Here is a 14,976-nt window from a genome sequence, read left to right as displayed (position 1 = left end):
CCTAACCGCGGATACTAATGCTTCGTCCTTGTGATATTGTATAGACACATAGGTGATCAAACCAAATCCTCGGAACTAGATTTCCATGTCCGCTAGAAAGCATAGCTATAATCGAGGCGGATCCCCGGTGAAACGTCCGCAATGAGGTTTCGAGGCTACCTGTAACCTAAAGCGAGGCTGGAATGGTAGACATTCGACTATACGGCTAATTGGCAAGTTGTAGGCAGAAATTTTCCACGTGGTTTGTTTATTCATCCGGTACAAAGGCTTTTGTTTAGAAATTTGGAAACGAGTCTCCTTTTGCCTAACTGCACCTCGGAGGGGATACTTTCCTGCAAGCTGCCCCGAGAACACTCAAAGTCTACTGCAAATAGGGCGCGTAAGCACGTCTTTACAAGACTTAGACTTGTAGCAGCGGAAAAAAAGGCAACTCTATTTGGGTGGCGGCACGACCCTTGCCGCTTGCTCGTACCTATCTTACGTCTGTTGGTCGAGATGAAGCAAGATGGGTAAAGGACTTCTAAGATGAGCTGAAGTATCGCGAGTCGTGATGTGGGGGCTTCGTCGCAACTTCGGGTGAGAAGGAAAGTTTCGGAATACTTTTGCTATTCCCCGACGATGCTGCACTTGGGATGAGGCTTCAGGGTTCTTGATTGTTCAAGCCTACATGGTACTCCATGTTCGTTCACAATACGCGGGATCCCTAGGTTGAATCCTGAGTAAGTATGTAGCTATGGAACTTTTCCCTACACTTGGCTGGCCAGAGTTCGTATGCGTGCGATCAGTAGTCGCTGAGAACAATTGCTAGCGAATTCGCAAACTTCTAGTATGGCCACTGAGAAGCAGGTTGAGATTGGCGCCGAGCGGCAGGATGAAGATGGTGATATCGTTGTGGACTGGAATGGGGAAGAAGACGAAAGTAAGCCCCTGAACTGGTCAACTACTCGAAAGTGCATCAACGTTGGACTTGTCAGCGCCTTGACTTTCATCGCGTAAGTCATCGTGCTTCCCAATACGACACAAGAGCGAAGCTGGAATAGCTGACTGACTGCGAATGATGTGGCTCCATAGGTCCATCGCATCCGCCATGTGTGCACCCGGAGTTCCAGACATGATGGCGGAGTTCCATAGCGACAGCAAAGTCCTATCATCCTTCATCGTCTCTATTTTTGTTCTAGGATATGCAATTGGTCCAATGTAAGTTCTGTTCTCTTCAAGGTAATGAAGCCTCCAGTAATAATCAACTCATGCTCGTCAGCTTCTTTGCTCCTTTATCCGAGCTGTATGGGAGACTGCCCATTTACCACAGCTCAAACATCCTCTTCACTCTGTTTAGCATTTTAAGCGCTGTATCACCAAACTTGCCGGCCCTCATCATCTTCCGTTTCCTCTCTGGCGCCTCGGGTGCAGCCCCTTTGGCTATAGGCGGTGGCACCATAGCTGATCTCATCCGACCTGAGCGGCGAGGATTGGTGGTGAGCGTCTACTTCGTTGGTCCCATCCTTGGACCAGCACTGGGACCGGTCGCGGCCGGCTATATCTCACAAGATCTAGGCTGGCGATGGATCTTTTGGGTCACTGCAATCCCTGTGAGTGCTTGTCGCGTACCGTGGTCTGACTCCCATTTCTGATCAAGAGCCATAGTCCGGTGCCTTCACGTTGATTTGCTTCCTCTGTCTACGGGAGACATATCCTCCAAGACTGCTGCACCAGCGTGCAGTGGCTTTAAGGAAAGCTCATCCCGAAAGCACTTTCGTAGCGCCGGGTGAAAAGTCAGCGTTGAGTCCAGGTACGCTCCTTCTCAATGCACTGGTTCGGCCTGTCAAGATGTTTTTCTTGAGCCCAATCGTGCTTGTTCTCTCAACGATACTTGCTTTAGCCTACGGGTATATGGTAAGCCCCACGAAATTTCTACACAATCTGGCGTGAGGCTGATGGTAGGCAGTACATACTGTTGACGACATTCACGCCCGTCTTCACTTCGGAGTACGGCTTTTCGTTGGGCACAGTCGGTTTAGTCTACCTTGGCCTAGGCGTAGGTTTCAGCGCGGGAGCAATTTGCAATGCCATCTTCAACGACCGCATGGCCAATAGACGAACTGCACGCAACGATGGACATCGTGAGCCTGAATTCCGACTGCCTATCATGGCCAGGTCGATCTTGCTTACACCCTTGGGACTATTCTTCTACGGCTGGACCGCGCAGTACCACTTGCACTGGATACTCCCAATCATTGGCTCAGCACTTCTCGGAGCCGGATTAATCCTGATTATGGTGGGTATTTTAACATCTTCCATACGTTTCAGATACTAATCGAGTGCCCAGATGCCGTTGCACACATACCTCATCGACGCGTTTACGAAGTACGCTGCTTCTGCGATAGCAGCATCTACCATCTTCCGCTGCATCGTTGGTGCATTTCTGCCACTCGCAGGGGAGTCATTGTTCAATCGGTTAGGGCTCGGCTGGGGAAGTAGTCTTTTAGGATTCATCTCACTTTTGCTCTGTCCGGTTCCATGGCTACTTCAAAGATATGGCCAGACAGCTAGAGAGAGGTTTGCTGTCACATTTTAAATCACTCCGTGTCACACGTAATTACCTTAGTTCACAGACCAATGACCAGGGAGTAGAGGGGCGATGGTTTCTATCGAAGCATATGTCTTGTCTAGCTATTAAGAATCTATGTAGTTTTGCTATTGTTGGTGCGGGATACAGATATAAACTCTTATTCTCGGTCGCAAAGACATTGATGTGCGTTATGGATCCATTTTCTGGAGTGAATATGTTTCTTCCGTGATTGATATCTAGCTTCATCAAATTTACACTACAAATTCGCGGACTTCGAGTGACCATGACCTTGACTTAGGGATAGACCTCCTGATAAGATGCCTGTGTCACGAAATCCTCACCACTCGCTTCCCCTTTCTAGTGATCTGTCCTCTGCCAGAGTCACGCATGGTGTGTACTCAATGTCGAGATGTGAGTTGATAGCAAACGGGTCTTCGACGTGCATATTTATCAACACATGATCGGCACAGTGTGTCGAGTGATTCCAGTTGATAGCATAAGCCGGAACTGTCGTTTTCCATCGTGCGGCGCTGCTGAGAATTTTCCATGTTGCAACACAATGCCAACGATGAAGATCCATAGACACCCACTTTATGTCTTGCGTGCCCTCCATAACTTGGGGTAGAGTGATCGCCTTTGTCGCATTTTGGTCCTCGAAGAACTCCCACGGCCATACGTGCTCAAATTCGTCAATGAGTTCGGGAGAAGAGCATTGTGTCGGCATCCAGTGGAGCAGAACGTCATCGTAGATGCAACCTGCTGCGCGGGCTTCGTTGGGCGCATTCCCGCATGCTGAGGACGGCTCCCAGGCGCGAAAGGTCTGGCCACCGTCGACGACACTCCATTCTGGGACGATAGTAGACATTTTCGTGGGTGAGTCTAGGAAGTATGCCGCCAAAGCAAATGAAAAGACCAAGATGGCTCCAGATGTGGAGTAGCCAATGCCTTGAAAGATCTTCCTCCAAGGGAATCGTCTTGGATAATGATTCAACACCTGCTTCGACGCAATTTCCTCCAGTATATCGTCGTCATAGCTGCTGGACTGAGAGGATAAGAGCCTCTCTTCCGCTTCGTTGCTATGCTCTGTGGTAGTTGACATTATTTGCTACTGACTTAGGCAGAAAAGTTGCCTCAGAAACAGTAGGGTAGTGTATAAACGTTGCTTTACATGTATCCGCTGTACGACAAGACCATGCCATCCTCTATTCCACGATTGAACTACAACCTGCCCAGGTGGCCCAGGTGGCTACAGAATATGTGAGGCGGGCTTGCTTGAGTGAGACTTCTGCCTCGGATTTTTACGACAACTACCCGGCAAAATGCACAAACAAGACAAGGTACCCAAGGTTCAACTGTAAAGCATGGTTGCGGAACCCGAGAAATTCTCCAAGCTCCCGCTAGGACCCTTGTGAAGTGTGTCACAATTCAAAGCTTAAACAGCAAGTCGAGAACATCTACAGGACTAACCGAGCACAGAACCTAAACGAAGAGCTTGTCCCTTCTTACCGGGATCCTATCGAGAAATCGGTTGAAACTACCTACTGTAAGTGGTACTATAACTGCACTAGCGATATATGGACGTCAGTTTCGGAAGTTAATCGACTTGAAGGAGGAGCTGGGCAGACGACACGGAGACTTTCTTCTTGATCGCCCTGCTCTTACTATAAGCGACCGTCATATCCTAGCTACAAGCTGAATCGGAGAAGATGACGCGGAAGATATCATCCCCGCATGGTTGGCCTAGGCAGAAACAAATGTCATGAAATGTCGACATATGTTTTCTATCGCCCTCTCAACAACACTGCCTATCACGTACTTCCTGTCACCACCGCCGTCACCGTGCAATCATGGCAAATCACCGCGAAAAGGTCACGAGATTCGAGGGGAGTATCGACAATAGCCTTTCACCTTGTCTAAAACTTCTTTTCTTTCTTCTAGGCTCATCTATATGCACCCTTTTCACTCTTCTGGTTCCCTTCTCTCCATTTTATGGAACTGAACACGGGAATCACGGTCACTCTGATACCAACCTCGGGCTCATCACCGGCCTGCTCAAGGACAAATTCCCTTGCGGTAGAGATGCTCCCACTGCATTGTCACGTGGGTGCAAGTTTGAGTCATACACGGCGACATGGCAACCTCCGCAATGTTTTGATTTGGCTCTAGATGCCGAGTTCCGCCAGACTCGCCCATGGAAGTTCTTCACGTCTCGGAATTCATCCACCGAACTATCCTGGTCTGACGTGGAGAAGATCAAACCAGGACAGGCTTGGACGACATGGGAGTTCCATCTCTACTCTTGCGCGTTTCTGTGGAAGAAAGAGGTCAAGATCGCGCACGGTTTGGTCTCTGGTACCATCGACTACCACCAGTGCCTAGACCATGCGTTGATGCAGGACTACGCGAGGCCCAAGGACCATGTGAGTACTCCTTACTGGCCTCGCTTTACTTCTTGTCGACCGCCTAGCGACATATCCGTTCACCAATTCGATTTGAAGCCTGGTGTGGAAAAGGGGCTTGGTAGTGATGGACAGCTGGCTGAAGTGCATGGGCATTCTCATATTCACGGGGCGAACAAGGAATTTGATCACAAGCCAAGGAAATAGAACATTTTCGTCATTGGAGGCAAATGTTGCAGCAGACTGGTTAGCCAATGACTTCGTTCTCGGGCTCGCGATGAAATAGCATAGTGACCATTCCTATCATAAATCACACATATTGTGACGATAAAGGTGCCGTCCTCTGATCCTCATACGTGGGTATTGGTAATGAAGTTCGTTTCAAGTCAATTACAATACCCTGAATATTGTGAAATTTACAGTCTAGACTACCGGGAATTGATCGATCATTGGGCAGACAAAGTAAGCCACACACTATTGTCGATAACCGAGAGCGACAGTGTCGTCAGAATTTCACCTTACAACTAGGTTCACAATAAGAATCAGGGTTTTGTGAGTACGAACAAAGCAGGGCAACTACTTGTTCTCGAAAGTATCCCACTTTCCGCCGTTTAAGCTTCCGTCATCCCACCCAGCAAGCTCAAGGTTGGAAGCCTTTTGTGTGCGTGCCCAAACTATCAACTTGGCCTTGTCAGAGCTGCATAAGAGGACTCAAACGCGGCGGGGATCCTCTTTAGGGTCATGGGAGCAAGAAAGTAACGCGATTCTACTAGGAAACCTTTCCTAATTGAGTCATTGTTGCTAGCTATGCTCTTGGTGATACGCGGTTCCGCGGATGTACGGCTCGAGCCGGAACATTAATCATTATTCTATAAGCTAGTATATGCAAATGGAGATATTTCAACAAACCTTGAGGTAATCGACTACCGCAGATAACGTGACTTGATCTGCTCGTCTGCCGCGAGGATGTCGGAAGACAAGCTGTAAGAGGGAGTAGGAACGCCCTATATGACCAGGCTACATCCCACGCTATCCGTCATGCAGTTCAATCATCTAACAAATCCGACAACAACAACAACACACCAACTCTATCTATCATCATTATCCAACGACTCACAATGAGATTCACCGCTCTTACTTCCGTTGCGATCCTTGCAGCCACTGCTCTTGCGGCACCGGCCATCCAGAGAGAGGAGAAACGGGCTTTCGTCACTGACGAGCTTGGTACGTGTTTGAATCACTTCTCAAGATTCTGTAGACAATTGAGTGGTCTAACTAACGAGTAAAGATCCTCGTTCGTTTGTCACCGAAGACAAACGCGAGTTTGTGACTGAGCCAGAGAGACGCTCCTTCGTCACAGAGGACAAGCGAGGATTTGTCACTGAGGAGAAGCGTGGTTTCGTCACCGAAGATGAATTGGAGAAGAGAGGCTTCGTCACCGAGCCCGAGATGAACAAGCGGGGCTTTGTGACGGAGCCAGAGAAGAGGTCTTTTGTCACGGAGGACAAGCGCAGCTTCGTGACCGAACCCGAGAAGCGTGGTTTCGTCACTGAAGATAAGAGAAGCTTTGTCACGGAGCCCGAGAAGCGTGGTTTCGTCACTGAAGAGAAGAGGGGCTTCGTCACTGAGCCTGAGAAGAGATCCTTCATTACAGAGAAGCGTGGCTTTGTCACCGAGGACAAGCGTAGCTTTGTTACGGAGCCTGAGAAGAGATCTTTCGTGACTGAAGACAAGCGCGGCTTTGTTACCGAGCCTGAGAAGCGTGGATTTGTCACTGAGGAGAAGCGCTCCTTCATCACTGAGCCCCACAAGAGAGGCTTTGTTACTGAGGACAAGCGTGCCTTCGTTACCGACGAGGACATGGAGTAATACTCATATGATCTTCGGTATTTCAAGAATGATGGAGACGATGGAACAGACAAGTGGTGGTAAATGGTACAGATTGTCCTCTTGGGAAACCGGCGGTACTTACTGGAGTTTTTCTTGATTACGTTAGACAAGGTAGCTTCAACAGCAGACTGGTCACTGAAATCAAAACTCTTGTCTCGCCTTACATTGGTTCTACTGCGATGACGAAGAGAGTGTGTTTCAACGGTGTGTCATCAATGAAACTGACCAGCTAGAGATTAACACGACGTTGAACGAAGGAGAGATGGAAAGCTTTCAAGCTTGTATGGCGTTGAGACCTATTCTACTGACAAAAGCTACAAGTGGTGTTGTTTAACGAAGCCAGTTCTTTTCTACAAGTTGCATGTATTTAATTGAGGTATTGCTGCCAATCACCCGGAAGGTAAAGCAGCCCTAGATTCTGCCCTACTCAGTGTCACCTGTCAGCCAGATTTCGTGGCCGTTTCCTTCGTCTACGATGCGACTATTTAGACACCCTAAGACTGCAACACCACTTGCAATCCACCAGACCAAGCCAGTGATGTTATGGGACGACCCAAAGCTATACACGATTCCCGCTATGGATGAAGTCGCTGATCTCATCAAACCAGACAACAAGAATGCGCTGCTATGAGTTCGTGCTAGAGCAGACGGATGCGGTGAAGACCTGACCAAAGGATGTAAGAAAATTTGAGCATTCACAATAAGAATGATATCAAGAGCAGCTTACAAATTGGTCAGAACAAGTTGCGCTGGTACGACAAACGTGGACGTCCCCACCATCATGATTTGAACTAGGATGATGAGGAACCACACCACGAACCCAGTTTTGCCAGCTGGGGGCGGTGTAGTCGAGGGCATAGCTGCGATGTAAGGCAGGATGAAGTAGAGTAGCGGCATCCCAAGCATGAACTTGCGCCACATCTTCAGAGTGCCGAGACGACGACTGATACGGGGATAGATGAAAAGCTGTGTGGGTAATCCCATCATTCCCACGATGAAGAGAGACCACATGATTTGATCTGGCTTCATCCCGGCTCCGCCAGAGAAGAAGAAGGGCAGCTTAAGTTTCCCTTCTTTGTCAACCGGGTCGCTGAGGAAACTCGTCCACAGAGTGTTGTATGTCGTGATGTGATACTCTTGGATGGCGTATGACACAAGCGTGAGACACATGTTTTTGGTGAACATGCGCCTAGTCGGTAGGATCATGGGAGTTGTCTTGACTGCCTTCATTGATGATTTTTGCTCTTCGGAATCCCTCTCAGATGGATCCGAGTATTCCGAGATCATGTGTGACATTTCTTCATCAGTGGCATCCTCATGGCCTGCTCTGGTTGCTGTCGAAATCTTGGTCCCAAACAAAAGGTATCGGACTCTTCGGGTGAAGGCGACGCCAGGATCGTATCTGTCTTTCAGGGGCTCTAGAGTCTGTAGAAACAGAACCTGTAAGCCTGATTCAACAATCAAAGGTGGAAAGGAATGAGCTCACTTCTTCTAGGAAAAGGAAAACAGCGAAGAAGGCCAACAGCATGATACATCCGCTGAGGATAGCCGGTGGTGCATACGGCCATGCTTTGAGAAACGCATTATTCCCAAACTTATCTGGGTATTTCCCCGCTAGGTCAGCCAGCTGCCCGGCCATCAGGGGACTAGCCATGGCGGCAACGTTAAAAGAGATCGGAAGCAACAAGAAAGCATGAGGCTGGAATCTTCCCGGATCGTGAGCTATTGCTAGCGAATTCTAATCAACCTAAGGAATGACTGACCGTTTCTCAACGACAACCTCGGAGACCATCGTCCTCACTGTCGCCACATTTCCGTTGACTAGACCTTCGAGGATCCGCAACGCCAGTGCCTGCTTGAAATCTGTGATGAATCCAAAAGCAACACATCCGATAACTACATCGGGCCTGAATGTTAGTGGCTAAATGCCGTCCCTCATCTTACCTCCAGTGCATGTGACGGCGGAACTCACATGATCCAGCTATTCCCCCCATTAAAACAAGTTTTCTACCGCCTCTTGGAGAATCGGCCAGTTTCCCCAAGAACATGGACGAAAAACATTGCGATAGCATAAAACTTGTTTGTAAGTAAGCGACTTGTCGGACGATCGCTCCCGAGTCTAGCGTGGCATCCAAAGACTGCAATTGATAAAACAAATATGTCTAACACGCCTTGTCAGCGGCCCCCACATTTGCACATCGTCGTGGTGAAGAGAGTCTACTCACGAGCAGTGAGATGCTCACTACTGGCTCGGCAAACCGTAGGAAACATAAAATGGCGAGCTGGTCCTTTCGCGGCAGGGACCGCCAAGTCACTTCGTCTTGCTTGGCTTCCATATCTGTTGAATTCTCGATAATAGTCAAATCTCTCAAGCAAAGCGTCGATTCACGGTTTGGTCGTCGCTCCCAGGTCGAACTTGCCCTACACAAGCCAGAGATCTCAATGCCCTGCGTTCTTCGCTCTGCTCACCATGATTGAGCTCAACCACTGGCGGGACATCTCCCACCACATCAGTTGCATCCGGCTGCATCTCAATTAGGAAAGTAGAGCTCCGAGTTGAACCCGACGGTGGCGGGGTAGCTCTGTGCAAAGCTTCGGTCCGCAGTGGAGACGGGCAGATTGAAACAGTGCTACTAAACCTTCACGCAGGGCACCTCGGTCCGCTACTCAGGTCTAGTTGTCAGGGCAAGAGCTGTCTGTTTGGGTGGCTCTGGGGTTCGATCGATAGGCCGCTCCAGCATAGTTGAGCCAGGTAAACCCGACTGCTTCAACCGGGTTTGCTGCTCAGTTGCACATGGAATCAGGTTGTTTTGCATTCAACCCTAGTCAATAGGGATGGGCAAGAACGTGACTTTCGCGAGCAATATGAGGAAAACGGTCAAGTACGACGTCCTTGAAGAGGGCGAAGATCTGGACCATGACGAGTTGGAAAGCCTCGGGGGCATGGACCTAGATCACAGTGACCCACGCGGTAATTCGCCGACCTACCCAGACCAGTGGAATCGTGATCGTGTCTTATGGGATCAGCGCCTCTGCAAGATTCGACGAGTAGCCTGGGCTGAGGGTGTTCTGCTAATCATTCTTCTCGGATACATCGTCTTTCTCAATATTGGTACCGCCTGGTCTCGAGAAGAAGTCACCCCGTTAGGAGTTGATCCCAGTGGTTTTGTCCCGCCAGGTGAGCCAAACCCTTTCTTAACGCTAAAACGCGGCCCTAACTCAAGGCACAGAAATCGGACAGCCTGTCAAGTGGGCTAAGTACGATGATGAGAGCGATCCGCATTATTTCAAGCCCGACGTTTTCGAGAACCTCGAAAGTGTACAAGCTGCTGCGAGGGATTTCAAGATGCTGCACAACGGTTGGTCGACACTACGTTGCTTTACTGATTGGGTTCCAGTCCAACTGATTCGTTGCATAGCATCAAACGTGAGAATCAACGGAAAATACAGCACGTACATGGATTTCGATAACAAGCAGCAACCGCTCCCTGCGTATGTCACCCGCAAGGGTTCAGAGCTCTACAGCATCCGCGCTTTCCACCAGATGCACTGCATTGTGAGTATACTGAACTGTAGAAGGGCTGAAAGGGTTGAGCTACTAATACGAGGCCAGTCAATCATTTTTGAGGACATCGGCTACAGGGTCAATAATAAAACGTCAAAGTGGGAAACGGGCCATGTCATTCACTGTTTGAACACGGTGAGGTCAGCGATAACATGCCTAGCGGACGCGACACCAATTTCTTACGTTCATGGTATGGGTGTCGGCCACACTACAGACGATCAGCAGAGTCATTGCAGGGACTTCTTTGCGCTGAGGGAGTGGGCCCACGACCCGGTTCGGGCAGTGAAATGGGTCAATGTTGCACCAGAGGATGAGAAGGATAAATATGACGAGATTGTAGACTAGTATCACAGAATGTGATTTGAAACCAGGTGGATGGATGGTGTATAGAATATCGAAGTAGTATCCGAGAGTTGAGGTTTACAGTAAGAATGGCAAGCCTACGCAGCATAAGGTGGCAGCAAATATCAATTCGGCGAGTTGTTGCGCCTTTACGGTAAGAACAGGAATTCTACGTGTAAAGTGCTTAACATCAACCCAGAACTCCCTCATCCTATCAACCAAGGTTCATATCTAGACTCTTCCGAATGTGAGCGGTGATAGTATCGATCTTTCTCGCCGGGTAAGTAGATGTTTTTGCACGGTAGCCTCGCTTCAGTGACGACTTACATGTTCTGAATCAAAGACGCTGTAATGATTACCTGTCGTCTCAATAACCTGCTCCACAAACCCTTCCAGCATATCCTCCCAACCAAGTTGAGGTAGAAACCGAGTTCTATCAAGAGGACACTTCTCAGCCGGGTCCGCCATAGGCACCAAGTCTTTGGCTCGAATTAACACCACGTGCGGCGGAGTCGGGTCGACATCCCGGGAGCGGGCTGTACCAAGAACACCGGTCCTCGGCAACGCCCACGACGGAGGGTCCCACTGGTCAGAGAGACAAGTCGCTCGCATGAGAGCAGTCATGAGCTTGTCGCGGGTTTCTTGGTTAACACCAGGAAGAGCTGGGGCGTGATGCAACTTTGCCGGCTCCTTTTGAGCTTCAGGTCGAGGACAGCGAGGGTAGACTGAGTCTATGAGGATGATTCGCGACACGCGCAGGCCACGGCCTGACATCGCTAGCATATGGGCGATTTGCACTGCTAGAACGCCCCCAAATGACCATCCTATATTCTGGTTAGCGCTCGAAGCGATTAGTGAAGGGCTTAGCACCACATACCACCGAGGACGATTTCTCCTCTGAGCATGACTCTTTTGATGAGGCGGATGTATGCTTCAGCTATTTCCGTTACGCTCTGCCATCCGCCAATGCCGTCCGCATCGAATTTGGGGTCCCATATTCCATAGACCTTGCGTCCTAGAGTTCCAACCTTGAAGTAGCTGGTGAGAAGCCCACTGGCATCGTGAATCAAGAATACTGGTGGCGGCTCATTGCGAGATCTTGGGATGTCCTGAATCAGCACTGGGTTTGCCGCGGGCATGGTGGGAGAAGTGGTATCTCGACGGCAACAGCCTGGGCCAGCAATATGATGGTTGGTGATGTTGCTACGTCAGCTTTGGAATTATCGACAGAACTGAAGGCAATGATCTCTCTGGGAAGGATTGCAGCCTTGAGACCAAGTGTTTGCTCCCCATGAATTGACAGCTAGGCCGGGATGCTGGCCCACTCTGCCTACGGACCGAGATATGGCCCCAACCTTATCCGCAGTTGTATCCGAACTCTTTCAACGCCCAGCTGATGTTACCCATCATATCCATGCCAAAGAGCCATCTTTACTTATCAACAGTGCTGTTTACAGATGCTAGGGCCTCGATACTCAGTATCGCCCATCGATCGCCACAGTACTCGACACCGCACGATCAACTAACTTGTCTCTCGACATGGAGAAGCAGGCGTTTCTTCCACCACAACCGCAAAGCGAAGAAGGCTCGAGCTCACGACGAACCAGCTACCATGATGAGACCGATTCAGTGGATTACAGCGCTGCTGCCCCGCAGAAACAAAAAGCACGGCGTAACAGCATGTGGGCAATAGCCGGAAAACTTGCCTTCATACCACTAGCAGTTGGGATCTTTTACCTTGGGCGAATAACTCACGACATGACACCCGCACGACCACCAGAGCCTGTATCGCTAGGCAAATGCTCCCCTGACTGGAAAGAGTCCAAAGCCCGAGGCTGTGTCTACGACTTCATGCTCTCCACATGGATGCATCCCAGATGCTTCAATGAAGAGATGCACGAGAAATACTTGGGTTATATGAAGTGGAGGAACACGACGTACTGGTACGAACGAGAACGTATCAATGAAGTTCCGTTTGATGTGGCTGCCAGTGGTGAACATGGCGAAATCTTTACAGACGGCACCATCCATCACATGCATTGCAGCTATGTCTGGGATAGGATCACGTATGCATCCCATTTCAAACCTCGAGTTCTGGATTCTCTTTGCCGAGACCCGAAGCATGTCGAGCACTGCATCTTGTACAACGGAATCCCGCAGTCTTGGGAAATCGACTTGCCAAACATCACTCGGGTATACAATGAGCCTCACGAGGTGGACTGCTTGGTCGGGTAGTTTTTGAGAGGTATGGATTGAGGAGGGTTTGGTCGGAGGCTGTGATATGTCATTTGATCTATACAGCGCGTACAAGGGGCTTATACCTCAATCAGATAGCCCAGCATCTCCAACAGCATTCAAGTTGAGCGGATGTAAATGTCATGTCAAACCAGTACACCTACTTTAGCTAAGACGATTGAGAAAAAGTGGAAAGGAACGTTTCGATATTGGCTTTTCATGTAAAAAAGGAAGGCTTCCAAAGTGAAAAGCGCTCTATTCTAGCTACCTGTCAATCTAGGTACTGTACCACGGTTCTCTTTCGAATGGCATGAATAGCGCTATCCTCCCCGGACTCTTTTGTCGTTGCCCGCCATATCTCAGTGTGGTCTCTGCTAATCCTAGTACACTAACGCAAGGCCTCAGTTCTCAGATATGCGCCCAAGCTCATGCCAGACCGACCTTTTCCAACTCAGAAAGTTCCGGGAAAGGAATAATCTCAGTGTTGTTGTCGTAGCCGGCCCCCTCAGGCGCGATGTTCTTGTAGCGAATTCCCCTCACCGGATCGTTCGCCCACTTACGCAGCGCTGACCAGTCTCTGCACATGAATTGCTGGTCATCCGTTACGTGCCCGACGGCAAAGCCATTCACGTAGGTCATCGGTGTGGCATCGGCTAGGCACATGATGGCTTCGCGGATTGCATTGAGACAGTGGGCTATATGCTTGGGAGCCCACTGTGACGACACGTTGTTTGCCCTATGCCCATACTCCTCTGCAATTGAGATCTACTACAACATTAGATATAATGGGGCTCACAAGTAATGCCGAAACTCACGAGACAATGCATCTGGTGGAAGGACCGGATGATGTACGTTTGCCGATATGATACTGTAGAATAATAGGCTGGCAGCTTCGCCAGAGTGCCATCCGGCTTCTTCCAATCCGCAAAGTTTCCGTTCACGAGCACATTTGAGGCTGGCACTGTATTAGCGGTGTGTTTGGAAATGTAGAGAAGACAGACACATGGACTTACAGTTGTGAAGGCTCTTCAGTCTTTTCGCCATCATTTTCGTCTTATTTAAATCGTAGAAGGTGTCCTCCTCGATATAATATGGCGATGTGCTGTCAAACAGCGTCCACCGCGGCGGCTCACCGATCTCTAAAACCAACTTGTGAGTCAAGCTATCGCCGCACTTGCCTCACTCAGGAAAAGGCGACTCACCTGGAGGCACGAAGCCATTCGGATCGCTACCTATGTGCCCCTTTCCGCAATTAAGTGACGCTTTATCATACGAAACTCGATCGACCACTGCGAAGATGGTCACAAGAATGAGCGCTACAATGGTGATTAGTAGACTTGCGCGCAGACACCAGATGTTGCTCTCCAGCGCCGCCAGTTCACTGCGTAGCTTTTCTTCCACGCCTTCTTGTTGGCCGTCGTCGTCGGACTGGCTTGTGCGTACAGCGTTGTATTTTGGCGTAGACTGCCAGAAGACTGATCTCAGCTTCTCCATGGCTCACAGTTCATGTGAGTATGCTACAAGAACATGTCAACGAACAATTATCACTCTACGGGTATGGAACTTGCAAACACCTCTCTATGATGGTTAGGATGATTAATGGCTTCACTTGATGCTGAATGAGCGTGAAGTTTAGCTAGTCGGATGATCCATGTGCAGAACTATCATGCTACAGCAAGTCAACAGAAATTTCGGTTGGGTATGGTGGTAAGGAGGCTTGCCCGCAGCATCGTACCCGCTAGTCGGGCCCGGTCCGAATTACAACATGGTGCTTCTTGCGGTCCGAACCTTCATCCAGGGGCTTGGAGGGGTTCGCTAGGACAGTTGCCATGTGGAAATCCCGCTTACACTGCGAGTCGGTCTTTTTGCATTTTCCCACTCGAATCAGATCAGGCTAAGGGGAATAGTGAGCCTTCTTCACAGCTTCTTCATAGGAATAGAGAAGCTGAAGCTGAACCTGAAGGTTCACCAAAAGA

At 49.5% G+C, this 14,976-nt stretch overlaps 7 protein-coding genes across 7 annotated transcripts; 4 read left to right on the top strand and 3 right to left on the bottom strand.

Moving 5' to 3' along the window:
• Window positions 1–828: 828 nt before the first annotated feature.
• Window positions 829–5,175, top strand: HER10_EVM0005475 (major facilitator superfamily transporter; the record flags this gene model as incomplete). Its single annotated transcript, XM_035475090.1, has 7 exons — window positions 829–992; window positions 1,072–1,197; window positions 1,259–1,589; window positions 1,645–1,893; window positions 1,946–2,275; window positions 2,327–2,364; window positions 4,458–5,175. 7 exons carry the CDS (start codon window positions 829–831, stop codon window positions 5,173–5,175), a joined length of 1,956 nt encoding a protein of 651 aa, XP_035338353.1.
• A 911-nt stretch (window positions 5,176–6,086) lies between these two features.
• HER10_EVM0002722 (cell surface protein precursor) lies at window positions 6,087–6,837 on the top strand (the record flags this gene model as incomplete). The annotated part of the gene is made up of 2 exons (XM_035472423.1): window positions 6,087–6,192; window positions 6,257–6,837. 2 exons carry the CDS (start codon window positions 6,087–6,089, stop codon window positions 6,835–6,837), a joined length of 687 nt encoding a protein of 228 aa, XP_035338116.1.
• A 444-nt stretch (window positions 6,838–7,281) lies between these two features.
• On the bottom strand, window positions 7,282–9,194 carry HER10_EVM0003288 (major facilitator superfamily transporter; the record flags this gene model as incomplete). Its single annotated transcript, XM_035472970.1, has 6 exons — window positions 7,282–7,522; window positions 7,586–8,298; window positions 8,345–8,564; window positions 8,622–8,754; window positions 8,831–9,020; window positions 9,084–9,194. 6 exons carry the CDS (start codon window positions 9,192–9,194, stop codon window positions 7,282–7,284), a joined length of 1,608 nt encoding a protein of 535 aa, XP_035338163.1.
• A 499-nt stretch (window positions 9,195–9,693) lies between these two features.
• Window positions 9,694–10,768, top strand: HER10_EVM0008208 (uncharacterized protein; the record flags this gene model as incomplete). Its single annotated transcript, XM_035477740.1, has 4 exons — window positions 9,694–10,036; window positions 10,089–10,217; window positions 10,278–10,414; window positions 10,472–10,768. 4 exons carry the CDS (start codon window positions 9,694–9,696, stop codon window positions 10,766–10,768), a joined length of 906 nt encoding a protein of 301 aa, XP_035338631.1.
• A 211-nt stretch (window positions 10,769–10,979) lies between these two features.
• HER10_EVM0005410 (uncharacterized protein) lies at window positions 10,980–11,904 on the bottom strand (the record flags this gene model as incomplete). The annotated part of the gene is made up of 3 exons (XM_035475029.1): window positions 10,980–11,033; window positions 11,093–11,589; window positions 11,643–11,904. The coding sequence occupies 3 exons, from the start codon at window positions 11,902–11,904 to the stop codon at window positions 10,980–10,982; spliced, it is 813 nt and encodes a 270-aa protein (XP_035338343.1).
• Window positions 11,905–12,304: 400 nt separating this feature from the next.
• On the top strand, window positions 12,305–13,000 carry HER10_EVM0011435 (uncharacterized protein; the record flags this gene model as incomplete). The annotated part of the gene is made up of 1 exon (XM_035480868.1): window positions 12,305–13,000. The coding sequence occupies one exon, from the start codon at window positions 12,305–12,307 to the stop codon at window positions 12,998–13,000; it is 696 nt and encodes a 231-aa protein (XP_035338920.1).
• Window positions 13,001–13,426: 426 nt separating this feature from the next.
• HER10_EVM0012164 (uncharacterized protein) lies at window positions 13,427–14,494 on the bottom strand (the record flags this gene model as incomplete). The annotated part of the gene is made up of 4 exons (XM_035481565.1): window positions 13,427–13,765; window positions 13,816–13,955; window positions 14,014–14,139; window positions 14,203–14,494. The coding sequence occupies 4 exons, from the start codon at window positions 14,492–14,494 to the stop codon at window positions 13,427–13,429; spliced, it is 897 nt and encodes a 298-aa protein (XP_035338981.1).
• Between the last annotated feature and the right edge of the window lie 482 nt (window positions 14,495–14,976).

This window comes from Colletotrichum scovillei (assembly GCF_011075155.1).
Source record: "Colletotrichum scovillei strain TJNH1 chromosome Unknown Contig00001, whole genome shotgun sequence".
NCBI classification, from domain to species: domain Eukaryota; kingdom Fungi; phylum Ascomycota; class Sordariomycetes; order Glomerellales; family Glomerellaceae; genus Colletotrichum; species Colletotrichum scovillei.
This window is presented reverse-complemented; position numbering and strand designations above follow the sequence as displayed.